Source organism: Ascaphus truei, chromosome 9 (assembly GCF_040206685.1).
Source record: "Ascaphus truei isolate aAscTru1 chromosome 9, aAscTru1.hap1, whole genome shotgun sequence".
In the NCBI taxonomy this organism is placed as follows: domain Eukaryota; kingdom Metazoa; phylum Chordata; class Amphibia; order Anura; family Ascaphidae; genus Ascaphus; species Ascaphus truei.
Window position 1 is genome coordinate 26,478,053 of NC_134491.1, and position 18,050 is coordinate 26,496,102.

Below are 18,050 nucleotides of genomic sequence, written 5' to 3' on the forward strand. Positions count from 1 at the left end.
CTGTAATAGACCTATTTCAGGGTCTGGATGTAACGCTACCTTTTGCTATGACAACGTAAAATCCCTACGTTAACTGTAATGGAGCTCGCAGGATAGGCGTTGTTAAAGGATACGCTTCTTTTGCATAACATTAGCAAGAACGTTCGTTATAATAACGTAAGGGCTCGTTACGGCTGAAAACAGCACTTAATCAATCATTGCTGAGCTTTGAAGAACCCCGTTAGGACTTATAGATAAATTAACTGAAGTTAATGGACTTCTGGGGATCTACCCTGTAGACTTTAATAGGGTCACCCTCTTACATATATAAATTACCCCCATATGCTGAAATAGGGTCATCCTCTTATATATCAGTTACCATATACACTTTAATAGTATCACTCTCTAACCACATCATCTGCTCCCAAAACTTCAATACTACCTTACAAAACATTTTTACCCTTATTTCACAAACAGTGCATGTCATTCATTAAAGAACAACAGTAAAGGGTAATATACACAGTAATAAAAATAATATAGGTGTAAAAAGAAATTACAGATTATATGCAGTATATTTAGGGAAGAATTTGCTTTAAACCTTAACTGTAAAAATGGCTATTTTTATTCAACACAAAATACACAGTTAGAGGCATCTTTGGAAAATCCTTCAGAAATCGACGTTAAAAAAAAAAGGTTTGGCATTTGAACAGAAGTCCAAGGAGAGGAAAGATTCTGAAAACTACAGGGCAGCTGTAAAAATGGCAGGAAAATGTGGATTTTATCAATAAAGGATTAAATTACTACAAAACTACAGTGTTTTCAAAGCTGCATAGTAGTTTTGGGAATGTGCGGCGAGGCCTGTGGGATTGGCTGTGAAGTCCCTGGCAGTCCATTGTAATAATTGGCTTAAGTCTGTGTTGGTTTCTGCTGATTGAATTAAGCCTGTGGTGATATGTGCCGATTTGTTGGTAAGGCCCTGACGGCCCCCTGAGATTGACTGAGACCTGTGGCAATGAGTGCTTGATGGCTGAGGCCTGTGGCAGTGAGTACTTGTTGGCTGAGGCCTGTTGTTGTGGATGCTTTTATTGGCAGAGGCCTATGGTGATGTGTGCTGATTGGCTAAAGCCTGTGGCAATGCGTGGTGATTGGTTGAGGCTCATGACAGAGTGCGTTGGTTAACTTGGAAGGCCCCCGACAACCTCCTGTGATTGGCTGAGGCCTGCGTCAGTGAGTAGTTTTAGTTACAGCTCCATATCCGCACCTCCTGACTTCAGAGGCACCGAGTCAAATCCATCCGATGTCCTCTGGAAGCATAAGAAAAAAATATTTATATATATATAAATAAGTATAAATATATAAATAAGAGTCCTTCCAATTCCTTTGTGGGGAATAGAAACCAGCACAGAATATTTAACTGAACCATACCAAATGTGTCCAGGGTCCCAATGTTTCAGCCCCTGGGGGAAGGAGGGGGCTTCCTCAAGGAGGCCTGCTTACTTGGTTTCTATTCTCCACAAAGAAATTAGCAGGACTCTTGTATTCAGCTTTTGCATTGACCTTGCACGGATTGGTATTTCAAAGCCAGATACCTATCTAGTAGCCCCATATGAGTGCGGACCCCTTGCTTTCTTTGACCATACATACATACATACATACATATATAGCAAATGGAAATATTACTGTGTGCTCATTTGCATGTCTTAGACAGGTCTGCAACCCTGCCTTTCACCATTATCACCCAGCACACAGCACTTCCACTGCAGCAAGGGATTCTGGGAAATGACATGCAAATGAGCACACAATGTGTCACCTTTTGTCTGACATGGAGCCCATATAAGCAGGCAAAAGGTGACACATTGTGTGCTCATTTGCATGTCGTTTCCCAGAATCCCTTGCTTCAGTGGAAGCACTGTATGCTAGGTGATAATGGTTGAAAGGCAGGGTTGCAGACCTGTCTGTGAATGTGCTCACAAGTGATATTCTTTATTGGCTATATGCTTTACTGTGGAGGGTTTTTGTCACTTATTTTACCCACCATAACTTTACTAAGTGTGTATATATATTTATATATATTTATTTAGCGAAAGAGAGGGGAAGAAGCAGCATCATGTATATCACAGATACATGTATATGTAAACAAAAAAGAAAGAGGAGCGAAAGGATGATAGACAACAAGAGATAATGAAATAGAGAAAAGGAAAAAGAGAAACAGAGTCAAGGAAGAGAGAAAGATATATAGATAGGGATGGGAAGACAGGTAGGACATAAGGATGCACCTTCCCGGAGAGGGATTTGAACTTGCGCAGGAAGGAGTGTCGGTTGTTGAAGAGCAGATCGTCCTCCACGTCCTCCCCCTCCATGATGGCGCAGCTGTCAGCAGCCGGGAGCTCCCCATCTTTACACGGACCGTTCATCATCATACGTGAGTACTTGTACTCCAGACTACAGGGACATGGGGACAAAGACCGCAAAAACATGGGTCAGCAAGCATTACTCAGACTGCAGGGGCAAAGAGCGTCACTCAAACCACAGGGACATGGAGTCAAAGCATTACTCAGACCAGGAAAACACAGGAACAGAGTGTGTCATTCACCCAGTGGAGGGCATGGGGTCAGAAAGCGCCTTTCAAACTGCTGGGAGAGGGCACTACTTAGACCACAGGGACAGACAGCATCACTCAGACTGTGGGGAAAGAGAGCATAACTCAGACCATGGAGACACAGGGACAGAGAACATCACTCAGACCGCGGGGACATATAGCATCACCCAGTGCGTGGGGACACAGAGACAGGGGAGGGGACAGAGTGTCATTCATACCATGGGGAAACAGGGACAGGAGGAGAAAGAGCATCATACAGGGACAGGACGGGTAGGGAGGGGACAGAAATTGTCACATGCCGTGGGTACATACTGTAGGGATAAGGCAGGAGGGACAGGTGGGGCATTAAAACTGTCCCATCCACAGCCCGGAGAGACAGTAATTATAGGGCCGTCTCGCTCGCTATAGGGCAACTTTGCTTACTATAAAGCTACCGCACAGCAGAGAATTCTGGGATTTTGGCATCACTCACCTCTGGTTTTTCTTCCAGAAGTAGCAGGTGAGCACGGTGAGAAGCAGAGCGGCACAGACCCCGCTGGATACTCCCACCTTCAGCCAGAAGTCTGCGCTCTTACAGATAGTAGCCGTCTGCACGGGAAGAGACACCCCCCCCACGCACAGCTGCGGATCCCGCCACAACGAGGTCGTCCTCTGAAACAGTGTAAGGTGACAATACACCACTGTGCAATCCCTGCACTGACCCCCACATTCACGCTACACTACTCTGCTATTCCTGCGGTAACCCCACATACACTACACCACCTCCTGTTCCAGCTCGGACTCAACACACCCTACACCGCTTTGCTATTCCTGTACTAGCCACAGACACCACTCTGCTATTCATGTACTGACCCCACATACATTACACGTCTCTGCTAATCTTGTACTAACCACGCAGACACTACACCACTCTGCTATTCCTCAGCAAACCCCACAGACATAGTGCGTTGCAGTACTATTCCTGTACTAACACAACACACACTACACTGCCTACTATTGCAATGCTAGTCCAAAACATACAACAACACACTACTATTACTGCACTGAAACCCCACAAACGCACACAGTTCTGTCCTTGCATCTACTGTACCTGGATGCCGTGCTGGCACTCCCCGGTGATGGTGTGGAAGTCGCGAGCAGAGCAGAGGGGACATGCCCCTCGTGCCTCCCACAGGAAGTGGAATGTGCAACCGTCACACGTCCCCTCCGAGCACTCACTATGGAAATGTGCAATAATAAGGCACTCAGGCAATGTACCCCAAGCACGCGCTGCACTCACCAGTCATCGAAAAGAGACTGGGCTTAAATACAGGCAGGGTGCTGCCGCTGAACTAAAACCGGGCGGAGTTATATGGGATTCATGAAAGCACTCGTATTAAAGGTTCCCCCCACCCACAAAAAGTGATACTTTGCTGGAGGGTTTGACAGTGAAAAGCTATAGGGACAGGTTATAGGAAACGTAGAGGGGATTTCTAAAAAGACCTGGGCTTTAGGGGAAGTGAAGCATATTTCTTTAGGTACCAGGGCTAGAGGGGAATTAACGGTGATTTCTATAGGCGTCATGGCTAGAGACAGTGAAGGGTACTTCTATACGGAACTAATGCTATAAGGGCAGATAATTGGATTTCTATAGCGGCTGGGGTCATGGGGGAAGTAAAGGGGATTTCTACAACGACTGGGCTATAGGTGAAGTAAAGAGGATTTCTATAGGGACAGGAGGTAAAAGGATAGTGAATTGGATTTCTACATGGACCAGGGCTATAGGGGAAGGGAAATTATGTTTATACAAGGACTTGAGCTATAGGGGAAATACATGTGATTTTCTGTGGAATGGGGTTATAGTGGCAGTAAATGAGATTTCAATACGAGCTAAGGCAATATGGGAAGGAAAATGTATTTCTATAGGGACTGGATCCATAGGAGAAATAACGGGAATTTTGAAAAACAATTATGTTTTTTTCTGAGACAGGGCTATAAAGGGGATTTCTATAGGAGGTGGGGATATCAAATAAGTAAAGGTGATTTGTATAGTGATTGGGGCCATAGAAGAAGTAAGTGGCATTTCTACAGAGACTGGAGCTATAGGGAAGGTACAGTAAATAGAATTTGTCTAAAGACAGGGGCTGTAGGTAAAGTAAAAATAATTTCTATAGGGACTGGGGAAAATAAATGTGAATTTTCTTTGGACTAAGGCTATATGTGAAGTAAAGAGAGGTTCTATCAGGACTAGGACCTGGGGGTATATGGGGTTTGTATACGGACTGCAGCTATAGGGGAAGTAAATTGGATTTCTACAGGAACTGGGACTATAGGGTATTTACTGTTAGAAGCGCCTTTTACCTTGGCACAGACACAGTGCCTGCGCCAGTCTTCTGGGGGTCACAGCGCAGACGGACAGTGGTGGCACGACCGGAACTGCAGGACTGGGTGATCTCGGTCGACCTGAAGGGTGATACAGTGTGTGAGAGGGAGGCTGGCACTGCAGCTAACTCTGCTGTACATACATGTCAAGGTGTAGTAGTAGTGTTCGTTTGTATGGGGACGCTGGCACAGCCGCTGCCTGTGCTGTACCTGTGCTGCGTATACATATCATGGTATAGTTGTGTGTATGTGGGTGTGAGTGAGGGGGGGAGATTGGCACTGCCGCTGCCGCGCTGTACCCGTGCTGTGTATACATGTCATGGTATAGCTATGTGTGTGTGTGTGTGTGAGTGAGGGGAGACTTGCACTGCCGCTGCCGCGCTGTACCCGTGTTGTGTATACATGTCATGGTACAGCTGTGTGTGTGTGTGTGAGTGAGGGGAGACTTGCACTGCCGCTGCCGCGCTGTACCCGTGCTGTGTATACATGTCATGGTACAGCTGTGTGTGTGTGTGTGAGTGAGGGGAGACTTGCACTGCCACTGCCGCGCTGTACCCGTGCTGTGTATACGTCATGGTGTAGCGGTGTGTGTGAGTGTGTGTGAGGGGGGAGGCGGGCACTGCTGCTGCCATTGCTGTACCTATAATAGAATATGATGTCTCGTATCCCAGCGTTCTCTGGGGGGAAGAGTTTTGCGGGGGACGAGATATTACCCAGAGTACTTTCTGTAGTCACGCCTGATAGAGCAATACAAGAGAAGAATTCATTACAGACCTGCAGAGTGTTGCCAATTAACCCCTCCCCTGGCGGTGCCCTGCAGAGCGTCACTGCAGTTAGTTCACTGTTCTACACGGTGCCAGTGACCCCTATGTTCACCTATGAGGCGGTCAGCAATGCTGATGGGCTGTGATGATACCAGCGCCTTGAGCCCGAGCGTATCGGATGGCACCAGCACAGCCTGGCACACGAAGGCAGCCACGGAGTGCGAGTACTCGTTCTCTGACCCTCGGAAATCCGTCACATTCTCCACACAGGACGCCAGCTTCCTCCCCTAGGAGGGTTAGGGGGAAGTGCAGGAGAGAATGGGAGAGAGGAGGGACAGGGATGTGATATGTGATACAACACACACCTGATTCCAGCAGACATAACCGTACAGTATGTGCACATACTAGACCATTTTCACACACACACACACACATTCATATGCAGGGGTGGATTATGGTGGGGGCTCAGGGGGCACGTACACCCCCCTGCCCTATCCATGGGGTCTCCCCAGCAGGAGATCGTGCCGAGCTGTGTTGACATTTTCATCACCCGCCCCTCCTTCCTCCCTCAACCTTGGAGGCTGCAGTGAAGGTAACCTCCAGAGCACGGGGCAGCGGGGCGAGACTCTCCAACCACAAGCAAAGAATATAGCCAGCAGGCAGTGACTGGGGAGGCTGCAGAGCACAGAATAATATCAGTATAGGGATTCAGCCGGTTCGCACCGGTTCGTACGAACCTGTATGTACCTAAAATTTCCTCCGTTCGCCGAGCCGGTGAGAGCAGGGATAGAGCAGAGCTTCTGATAAGGGCTGCAGCCCCGCTGGCGCTGACCGCGCTCATGCTTGGAGAGTGGTGACGTCACCAGCTCTCCAAGCATGAGCGCCGGGTGTCCTGGCTATTTTGCAAGCGTGGGGGTGTTGGGGGGTTGTTGAGCGCGCTTCAAACTCTCTTTTTTTTGCCTCCCTATGTGCCAAGCTTGGGAGAGCGTGCGTGCCCACGCAAGAGCATGCGCACACCACGTGAGCAGGGACGGGACAATTTAAATTGCAGAACCTAAACTCTGCAACCACCGCGCGCTCAGTACGCTCAGCGCTAGCGTGGCCGCAGCCTTAGAGGCTGGGCAGCTTGCTCCATCCTGATTGGCTGCTGCTGTATAATGCAGCCAATCAGGAGGAGGTGGCAGGAGCCTGGGGGTGGGGCCAAAGAGCGGAGAAAAGGATGGAGCAGAGAGGTGAGGTTGTGTTAGGCAAGGTCTGTGTGTCGCCTGCCTGCCTGTCTGCGTGTGTGTGTCTGTGTCCTGTGTTGTTTGCCTGTTTGTGTCCTGTGTCTGTGTCTGTGTCCTGTGTTGTTTGCCTGCCTGTGTCCTGTGTTGTTTGCTTGCCTGTGTCGCTTGCCTGCCTGTGTCCTGCCTCATGGTGCTGTTTTAGCATTTGTATTGGTCAGGATTGTTTTGCAGGCTGGGGCTTTTGATCAATATGTGCAAAGCGCTGGCTTTGCATAATCTAGTTGTGGTTTACTTTGACTACTTACTGCCACTTGTAAAACTTTAACATTTGTATTTTCACTGGTTGCAGGCTGCACTTATTTGCACTGGTTCCCCTTGGTCTCTCTTCCTCTTCCCTGGTCTCTCCCCCCCCCCCTGCCCCTCTCCCCCTCTCTCTCCCCCAATCTCTCCCCCCCCCCAGCTCTCTCTCACTACCCCCTCATCTCTCCCCCCCCGTCTCTTTCACTCCCCCCTCTTCTCCCCCAACCCTCTCCCCCCCACCCTCTATCCTCCCCCCTCCGTGAGAGAGAACCTGTTGCTAAAAATGTTAAATCCCACCACTGAATAATATATGTGTGTGTGTGCAGACATAAATAGCTGTGCGGCATGTCACAGGAGGGGAGTGCTGATGAGATTAATAATATAATAATTATTATTTAGATTCATCCTATGTCACTGGTCTTTACAGCTCAGTAATCCTTTAATGTCTCGTCACTCGGGGACCTTGGATGTTTATTAGTTGTGTTTCCTCTGTTGCAGATACCAATATAAACATCATTATTATCAGTATCACTTACATGTCAGCACCACTCCTGTGCCCTCAATCACAAAGGCGACCCCCTCATGTTTAATGTTAATTATTATACTATGTGCTGTCCCCATATGTATTGTCACAAATCAGTGTCTTGTTTATTAATGACCTTGAGGTTGGCATAGAGAGCAAATTCTCCATCTTTGCTGATGATACTAAATTGTGTAAGGTAGTAGAATCAGAGCAGAATGTAATTTCTCTTCAGAAGGACTTGGAGAGACTGGAAACTTGGACAGGTAAATGGCAGATGAGGTTTAATACAGATACATGTAAGGTTATGGATTTGGGAAACAAGAATAAAAAGGCGACTTACAAATTAAATGGGGATAAATTGGGGGAATCCTTGATGGAGAAGGATTTAGGAGTGCTTGTAGGCAGCAGGATTAGCAATAGTGCCCAAAGTCATGCAGTAGCTGCAAAGGCAAACAAGATCTTATCTTGCATTAAACGGGCAATGGATAGAAGGGAAGTAAACATAATGATTCCCTTTAATAGAGTATTAGTAAGACCACACCTTGAATATGGAGTACAATTTTGGCCACCAGTCTTTAGAAAAGACATTATGGAACAAGAGAAAGTGAAGAGCCACCAAATTCATAAAGGGGATTGATAATAGATTTGTTTACAATAGAAAAGAGGCATCTAAGAGGGGATATGACAACTATATACAAATATATTTGGGACAGTTACAAGGAGCTTTCAAAGCAACTATTCATCCCAGGGGCAGTACAAAGGACTCGGGGCATCCCTTAAGGTTGGAAGAAAGGAGATTTCACCAGCAACAAAGAAAAGGGTTCTTTACAGTAACGGCAGTTAAAATGTGTAATTCATTACCCATAGAGACTGTGATGGCAGATACAATAGATATCTTCCAGAAAAGGTTGGACATCTTTTTAGAAAAGAAATGTATACAGGGATATACCAAATAAGTAAACATGGGAAGGATGTTGATAGAGGAAGTAATCTGATTGCCAATATTTGGAGTCAGGAAGGAATTTATTTCCCCCCTTATCATTTGATGATGTTTCACTGGGGTTTTTTTGTTTGCCTTCCTCTGGATCAATATACTGTAAGTACGGATATAGGATACAGTATCTGTTATCTAAATTTAGCATAGGTTGAACTTGATGGACGTATGTCTGTTTTCAACCTCAACTATTCTGTAACTATGTATTTATCATGTGCTGGGCACAAAAGCGATATATAACTATGCTCTTAATTGTATGTGCTGGCCATGTGGACAAGACCACAAGGGCCTACCTGTCCGGACCATGGGCTCCCCAAAACCTTAATCCAACCCTGTTCATCCGGATGCACTCTCACACACTTATACACACACATATAGACTCATGCTCACACACATACAGTATATAGGCTAAGACTTACACCCACGTAAAGCCGTGCACACACACACAAATATATATAGATGTATACGCACGCTCTGACACACACATATACACTCACATGAAGAAACTCTCACATACACACATACAGACAAGCACTCGCACATAAATAGACACACTTTCATACATACACACACACATACATATAGCCACACGTTCACACGCCTAAATGTGCACTTGAGCTCACACAAACCTTCCCTCGCTCACTCACACCCTGCCTCACTCACGCCGACACAAACACTTACGCTGACATACGCCCCCACTGACTCACACACATTCTGTCACACACACACACACCTGACACACAGTCACACTTACATTAGCACATATTTACAGACCTGGTTCCCACAGAGTGCAATGCTGAAATGGTGATAATATCTCAGGCCCTTGGAAGTGAAGCTCGGGGCTCCGGTGAATGAGGTGCTGTTTGGGAGGGTCGAGAAGTCGTATTGCAGCATCCCCCCCCCTATTGGTACTGACACCCGACAATCACTGAAACATAAAGAGCGAGCCTGGGGGATGGGGGCAAGAGAAGCGGGGACAGATGTTAACTCTTCCTATTGCTCCATATGACAAGCAAATATATCAAAAAGTGGCGCTCCAAAATTATAGACACATATGTGAAAAAATGTGATACTTATACAAACATGAATTAATGCTGCTTAACCCGGTGTGGGGTCGTTCTCTCGATCCCGTGGACAGTGAAGAAGTGAAGATCATCAGGAAGCGCAATGTCATGTAAAAAACAGAAGAAAATTCCCTGATGGTGCAGTATTGTTATTTATATGTGATAAATATCAAGGTGCAGTGTGCTGGATACTCACAAGTGTAGAGTGAGCAACGTTCCCATAAAGGTTTCTTTATGTGTGGCAGCCCGTTTGACCGTCAGACAGGTAAGTGGAATGGTAAGTGCTGGAGACCTTAAGTGAATAATAAAACGGACATAGTGCAGACTGTACAAAATATCTTTAAAAGTAAGTATATGTGTAATACACTCACATGGTTTTAAAAGGTAACAAGCGTTTAGATCACACAGGTTGGATCTCAGCAATGAATGAGCTGTTCTCTGTCCCCCCTCTGCCTCGGCAGGCGTGCGTGTCACCGGTGCGTCTCACCCTAACCGGAAACCGGAAGTGACGTCATCTGCTCTGGGGGACGCCGATCCTGTGGGAGTTTTTTCTCATCAGCCTCACTCTACGCGTTTCTCCGTATTGCGGTTTCTTCAGGAGTGTATGGCTGACATGCTTTGGGAGGATTTTATACGCTATGCTCAGATCCCATTGGTGGACAATTAAGTATGGTGATTCAAATCAGTAATTAGGGCAGGGATTACAAGTGTAAACAGGCAATATTTGTACAACTCATATCAATCATATATGAGTTTAAACAGACATAAAAATTATAAGACTCATATCATACATATATGGGTCTTCCAAAAGGATTTTATTAAATAAACTTAAAATTAACGATATACACAAATAGGTTAAAATAGTTAAAATAATTAAAATAGATTAAATTAACCGCTACAACATGATTTAACCCCTAAATAAACTGAGCTAGTCATATGATAACAGGCATGGTGATGTAGTTTATCTAGTGGAGAAAAAACAGGCATGTTAGAATCATTCACAGAAAAGGTTTTATATCGAACTCAAGATTTAAACCTTGGGGGGAAATGGTTTTTAGCTCGAATATCCAGAATGATTCCCTCTTAATTAAATTTAAGTCTCTATTGCCCCCCCTCCAATGGGGCAAAACTTGCTCTATGGCTTTAAATGAGAAGCTGGCAGGATTGGAGCTATGTGTCAATAAAAAATGGTTCGAAACACTGTGGGTTGTGAGTTTGCGTTTTATATTACCCAGATGTTCTAATATACGTGTTCTAAGCGGGCGTATGGTCTTCCCAATGTATTGTAAGCCACACTCACATTCCGCAAGGTAAATGACATGACTGGATCTACAGTTCAAATGCTGTTTAATCTTATAAGATTTCTGTGTTACATTAGATTTGAAACTGTATACTTCTTTGGAGCTATGCTGGCAAGCCGTGCACATTTTACATTCATAAAATCCTTTGGGGGGATCTAGCCAAGTGTGCTTTTTGGCTATTGTATTTCTCAGTGCACTTGGGGACAGGAAATTTTTAATATTAGGTGCTCTCCTATAAACCATTTTTACTCTGTCCGCCAAATGTTCCCCCAAAATTGGATCATTTCTAAGTACCGGCCAGTGGTTATTCAGGATTCTATTAATCTTACTGGCATCCTTATTGAATTGTGTGATAAAAGGCACTTGTATAGTGTCCATATCTACAGTTAATTTTGAGTTCGATATAAAACCTTTTCTGTGAATGATTCTAACATGCCTGTTTTTTCTCCACTAGATAAACTACATCACCATGCCTGTTATCATATGACTAGCTCAGTTTATTTAGGGGTTAAATCATGTTGTAGCGGTTAATTTAATCTATTTTAATTATTTTAACTATTTTAACCTATTTGTGTATATCGTTAATTTTAAGTTTATTTAATAAAATCCTTTTGGAAGACCCATATATGTATGATATGAGTCTTATAATTTTTATGTCTGTTTAAACTCATATATGATTGATATGAGTTGTACAAATATTGCCTGTTTACACTTGTAATCCCTGCCCTAATTACTGATTTGAATCACCATACTTAATTGTCCACCAATGGGATCTGAGCATAGCGTATAAAATCCTCCCAAAGCATGTCAGCCATACACTCCTGAAGAAACCGCAATACGGAGAAACGCGTAGAGTGAGGCTGATGAGAAAAAACTCCCACAGGATCGGCGTCCCCCAGAGCAGATGACGTCACTTCCGGTTTCCGGTTAGGGTGAGACGCACCGGTGACACGCACGCCTGCCGAGGCAGAGGGGGGACAGAGAACAGCTCATTCATTGCTGAGATCCAACCTGTGTGATCTAAACGCTTGTTACCTTTTAAAACCATGTGAGTGTATTACACATATACTTACTTTTAAAGATATTTTGTACAGTCTGCACTATGTCCGTTTTATTATTCACTTAAGGTCTCCAGCACTTACCATTCCACTTACCTGTCTGACGGTCAAACGGGCTGCCACACATAAAGAAACCTTTATGGGAACGTTGCTCACTCTACACTTGTGAGTATCCAGCACACTGCACCTTGATATTTATCACATATAAATAACAATACTGCACCATCAGGGAATTTTCTTCTGTTTTTTACATGACATTGCGCTTCCTGATGATCTTCACTTCTATTGCTCCATATAACTGCTCCCTAGAACTCCTCCTATTGCTCCGTCCATATAACTACCCCGTAAACTCCCCATATTGCCCCATATAAACTCTGTCTCCTCACTTTGTTGCTCCGGGTCCCAGGCCCACATGGCACACAGGCCTGCGCTCCATAGGATTGGTGTACCCTCAGGTAAGTGTCTGGCGGGCAGAGGGTACAGCTGCTGGTCCTCTTGTCGATGTAGTGCCCAGGCGGGCAGGAGATACAGAGGGAGTCTGTGTCCACGGCACAGTGTTGGCACCGAGATGCCACGCCGCCTTGCACATTGGTAATGTTGATGGAGTATATCTTCGCCACATCTGCTGTGTACTTGCGACCCTGGAGGGGGCAGAAGGGGGGGCACAGTTGATACGAAACAGGCAGAAAAAGGACTTCTGGCTGGTGTAGGTTACAGGTGGCACTGTGTAGGAATATATTAGGGACACAGCAAGCATAGCCCACATCTTGAGCGGGAGTCTTTAACGGGGCACCATGGAGCTGGAAAATGTGTGACTGGCACCTTTGAGATAGACCGACTGTTGGGATGAGGGTTGGGGGATGGGTAGAGAGGCAATGCAGGATGTAGGATCTGGGGAGAGGTGGGTGGCATTGTGTGATACAAAGCCTGGCACCGCTAGGGTTGGCAATGTGATACAGAGCCTGGCACCTCATGGACACAGAGGTTGGCACCTCTAGGGCTGAGAAAATTAGATTTGGGTAGCACAGTGGAGACAAACAAGTGTTTGGTATGAGGAACGGGCAGAGGGGCACCACGGGACACAGAGTGTTAGGAACAGGGGATGGCCCTGAGTTAGTGGCAGCATTTAAGGAAGGGCACAGGGGGTAGCAAAGTTTGACTGTGGGTACAGTGGCATTGTAGCATGTGGTGGCACCGCAGGGCAGAGTGCCAGGTCCTTGAGGCTGGGAAGACTGGTAACACAAGGTGCATAGTGTTTGCGGATGCGCAGGGTGGCAGTGCCCACTCACCGACTCCTGAATTGCAGTCCTCTGGAATGCCCAGGTGAAGGTGGTATTGGCATTCCTCTGCACACGGTACGTGTAGGACTGCTTCTCCCGGGTGCCGGTCCAGCTTTCTATCACTGAGCTCAGCTCAGACTTTACTGCCTGAGGAAAGAGGGGTCCACAGCGGACACATGAGTGCCTAATTACCTTGGCATTTATCCGGTAACATCTTATTGCAGTAACCTAGCTCCTGAGTGTCTTATTGCACCTGAAAAAACGTATTGCAGTAACGCAGCTCCTGGGTGCTTTATTAACCCTGTAACATCTCATTGCATAACGCAGCTCTTGAGTGCCTTGTTGCCCCTGTAACCTCTTATTGTTAATTATTATATGAATTCATTCTCTCATATTTCATCCTCTATCCCTCTCTCCCCTCTCCCCTTCTCACTCTGTCCTCCACTACCTCCCCCTCTCTTCCCTTTTCATTCTTTCCTCCCTCACTCTCATCACCCTCTCTTTCCCCCTTTCCCTCCCCCTCTCTGCCCCTTTCACCTAACTGCCAGCGTTCTGTACCCCTCCTTTCTCGAACCCTATCTCTCACTGTCTCCCTAGCCACCACTCTCACTCTACCTCTCTCTGTCCCCACTGTTATTCTCCCCCTATCTCTCCCCCTCTATGCTTCCCTCAGCCATCTTATTCTCCCCATCTCAATTCTCTCTCTGCCCCTTACCTGTCTCCCCTCTTATTCCCCCCCTCTCTTTCTAACCCCCCCCCCGTCCTCTTCCTCTCTCTCTCTTCACCTCCCTGTCACCTGCCTGTGCTCTGTCCCCCCCCCCCCCCCCCCGGGTGCATACCATCATGAAGTACAGCTGGCAGTTCACAGAACATTTGGTCTCAAATACGAACGAGATGCGGGAAACCTCCTTATTATCCCCGTCATCATTCACGGACCGTGGGGGGCTGTAGGGGGATATGAGGAGAGTGAATCAGGCCTCTGTAACCTCTGCACCCTGGGGAATGAAGGCCATTGGAACAGTGCCACTTTGTTACCTGAATGCAGGGATAGTCAGGGCGAGAAGCATATAATCGCTATCAGAGGATCCAGCTGATGTGTAAATATAATCTCCAGCCACCTCCCAGCCTGAAAAACAAAGAGAGGTGCTACTAGTCCTAGAGATGGCAGGCTTTATGTCCCTGTGCCTGCCCTAGAGGTGCCAGGTTTAGTATCGCTATTGTAGCCCTAGAGGCACAAGATTGTATCCTTGTGCCATCCCTAGAGGTGAAAGGCTGTGTATCTCTGTGCTAGCCCTACAGACGTCAGGCTCAGTATCTTTTTTGCAGCCCAAGAGGTACCAGGCTCTGTATACCTGTGCCAGCCTTAGAGGTACCAGGATGTGTATCCTTGTGCCATTGCTGTGCCTGGCTCTGTATCCCTGTGCCATCCCCAGAGGTACTCTGGGAGAAGTTTTGTATAACTATGCCAGAAATAGCGGTGCCAGGCTCTGTGTCTCGGACCCTTATCCAGTCATTGAGGTCCCAGGCTCTATATCCCTGTCTAGTCCTAGAGGTGCCATGCTCTGTCTACCTGTCCAGTCTCAGAGGTGCCCCTCACGTACCTGACACTTCCTGGTACTCGAAGTTGGACCCGCTTAATACTTTGCTCTTCATGTTCGTGGGCAGAGAGTTCCACCACTTGTACTCAAAGCCCAGGACGGCCTCTGTTCCAGCCGGGCACTGACTGCAGGCTGCAGGGAACAGGCACAGGAAGGGTTAATTGGGCACAGCTCACACCCCGAGCAACAAAGGGTGAGACACTTAGGAGACAAAAGATTCTGGGTAAAGACAGACACACACAGTTCTGTATACAAGCACACACTGAACAGATACACATTGCTCTTCAGACACACACTGCTCTTCAATTCTATGATAGCCCCTGTGACTTTGAAGAGGTTAAAAGGCAGGGTCAGCCCTATGTAGGAGAAAAGTGACCTTATGACAGTGGCATAATTAATTAGTTAGAGGGACAGTCCCACTGGGAAGAATATCTGTTTAAATTGTTGTCTGTGAAGTGGGACCAAGAGGTGCATATGTGGACTTGCCAGTGCCATTGTAGAAAGTGCCATAAGAGCAGGGCATGCAGGAGCTGGTATTGGTCAGGTAGAAACCCGGATTACACGGTGGGCACGGGGTCTTCACACCCGAATCTGGCAGGGGCACAGCGCCCTCCACACTCTCACGGCAGATCTTGGGTTCGATCCATTTATACATCAGCTGGGTCTGTGAGGGGACGGGAGGGAAAATTAGTGTCACTATGTCACTGTGCGGGGGCATGGATAGACTTCATGTCCTAAAGCTCCCTTCTGTCTGTGTCACATTGTCACCCTACAGTGGGAAGAATAGGCTCCATGTTACATAGGCCCCCCTCTGTCTGTTTCACTGTATCACCCAGCGGGGGGATGGACAGGCTTCATGTCCAATACCTCCCTTGTGTCTATGTCACTGTGATACCTGGAGGTTGGAGGGACAGACTGTATGTTCCATACCTTCTTTCTATCTGTGTCCAGGGCCAAGCAAGTGTTTCCGGGGCTCGGTGGCTGCAGGGGACCTGTCAGCCGGCGCTGGCTCTCCTCAGCTGCTGTCTTGTCCTACGCCGGCCTCTCTCAGGGCTCAGTTTTCCAGTGTACACCGGCAGGAGAGAGGGAGGCCCGGCGTGGAGCGAGACAGCAGCAACAGCTGGGGAGAGCTGGGGAGAGCTGGGGCAACCAGAGGTAAGTGTATTTGTGAGGGGTGGTATATGTATTAGTGGTGTCTGTATTTGGGGGGTAGTGGTGTCTGTATTTGGGGGGTAGTTTTATATTGGGAGGGGGTGTTGTGTGTGTATTGGGGGGAGGGAGGGGTTGTGTGGGAGGGGGAATTGTACGGTTATTGGAGGGAATTCAGTTTGTGGCCAGGGAAGGAGGGGGAAATGAGTTGAGGAAAGGGGGGATTGAGTGAGAGGGGGTGATTGAGTGATAGTGGAGGGGGGGATAGAAGACAGGGAGTGTAAGGAAGGGGGAGAGTGAATAAGGAAGAGGGGTGGAGAGTGAGAGACAGAGGGGGAGAGAAATACAGGCTTGCAAGGCCGCCGGGAGGGGAGGGGGAAGCGGCTACATCAACGCCGACACGGGGGGGGGGGGGCGTCGCAGGCGAAGCTCTGGTCCTGGGCCCCAGGAAATATGCCTGCGGCCCTGTCTGTGTCACTGTGTCATTCTGCAACGGGAGGGACAATTATCACTCTCACCTCTCCGTTGGCATCGCATGCAGTGTGCGTGTAGAAATAATCCTTCTCCGTGCAGGGTGGACGAGGGGTGCAGGAGGCGGACCCTGAATCTACAGACAGAGAGGCAGAGATTACATTCTCCCGTGGGACACTGCGACGCTACAGAGGTGGTGAGACTGCCGCCGGCTCACAGCTCCGGAGATCCCGGATTACATATTCTATTTGCTGTTTGGTTTTAAAGAATGCCACTCTGTAAATGCACATCCTGCTGATTTTTATATATTTGGGATAAATAGTTTATATGCTCTTTGCACTATTGCGTTCTCTGTTCCCTTGAGAGTCCCACTGACCAGACCTACACATTGGAATAGCCACAGTTTGAGATATACTGTTTTAAATTTGGGAGGATGTCAGTAACGTACCTCACTGGCCCCCCACGGCATCCGTTGGTCACATTTGCTACCATTACAAATTGTAAGTGTTGGTAGTATGTTTGTTTTTATGTAATAAAAGTGTAAGTACGTTTTTACACTAGGCTGTATTCATTTCTCTACGCACTTGCTGTGGGGGCCTATGCTGAATCCCTGAGGGCACTGCCACGTACAAGAGAAACCATCCGACTGTAACCACGTGGGGTTCGTGGATATTGAGGTTGGAACGCGACACAGCACAGATTCTCTCCCCTGAAAGTGCAAGAAATTATCTTGTAAGTTAGGGTTATTTCCATCTCAGTTGGGGCTGTGGTTCTTTATATACTGCGCAATTGGTGTGTCTCTTTTTTATTCATTGCAGAGAACATCTGGGGCCATTCTGAAGACCATCAAAGCCACTCTGAATTGCATTGGTTAATCCACCCATTGCCAGGACTGTCTTTTCCATCAAGGACTGTATCTTGGATCATGGTATTGTGGACTTTAACCCATTAGCGCCGGGGACTTAGCTTTTTGTATTTTCATATGTTATGTTAGATTTGGAACCGTCTATTGTTTGCTGTCCCCTTGGCAGCTGTTTCACATATTTGTTATATTTCGCACATTTTGTTTGATATTCATATCACATTAGCCCAGTTGGATCAAGCGCTGGTAGAGAGCGTTATTAGTTAGTTTGTGCTTTACATACAGTACAGTAATGTGCAAACAGACACCCGTGGGAATTTAAATATTTTTATTTCGGCCGAGATTTGCGCAGAGAGAGAGGCGGCTCTCTCTCCCTCTGTAGCAGAATCAACTCGCCGGGTGAGCCCTTTTCGGAAGGCAGATCATCTCTGCGCCGGCTACTCGCCATTTTTGCAAATGTTGCTATCACTGGTATTCGGGCCTTTCTGCATACCGTGATAGCAACGCTGCCAAAAATGGCG

At 47.0% G+C, this 18,050-nt stretch overlaps 1 protein-coding gene across 5 annotated transcripts in view; it reads right to left on the minus strand.

The window, feature by feature from the left end:
- Positions 1-583: 583 nt before the first annotated feature.
- Positions 584-18,050, minus strand: part of ELAPOR1 (endosome-lysosome associated apoptosis and autophagy regulator 1) — a 59,032-nt gene continuing 41,565 nt past the window's right edge. For all 5 annotated transcript variants that reach the window (XM_075614008.1, XM_075614011.1, XM_075614007.1 and 2 more), the window contains 15 exons: positions 16,715-16,803; positions 15,534-15,711; positions 15,051-15,179; positions 14,485-14,575; positions 14,289-14,394; positions 13,459-13,596; positions 12,556-12,810; positions 9,521-9,694; positions 5,816-5,990; positions 5,580-5,676; positions 4,919-5,020; positions 3,669-3,795; positions 3,051-3,229; positions 2,256-2,421; positions 584-1,283 (listed from right to left, as the gene is read on the minus strand). In XM_075614008.1, the coding sequence (XP_075470123.1) occupies positions 1,221-1,283; positions 2,256-2,421; positions 3,051-3,229; positions 3,669-3,795; positions 4,919-5,020; positions 5,580-5,676; positions 5,816-5,990; positions 9,521-9,694; positions 12,556-12,810; positions 13,459-13,596; positions 14,289-14,394; positions 14,485-14,575; positions 15,051-15,179; positions 15,534-15,711; positions 16,715-16,803 (2,069 nt within the window). In that variant the 3' untranslated portion in view covers positions 584-1,220. The remainder of the gene's footprint in view (positions 1,284-2,255; positions 2,422-3,050; positions 3,230-3,668; positions 3,796-4,918; positions 5,021-5,579; positions 5,677-5,815; positions 5,991-9,520; positions 9,695-12,555; positions 12,811-13,458; positions 13,597-14,288; positions 14,395-14,484; positions 14,576-15,050; positions 15,180-15,533; positions 15,712-16,714; positions 16,804-18,050) is intronic.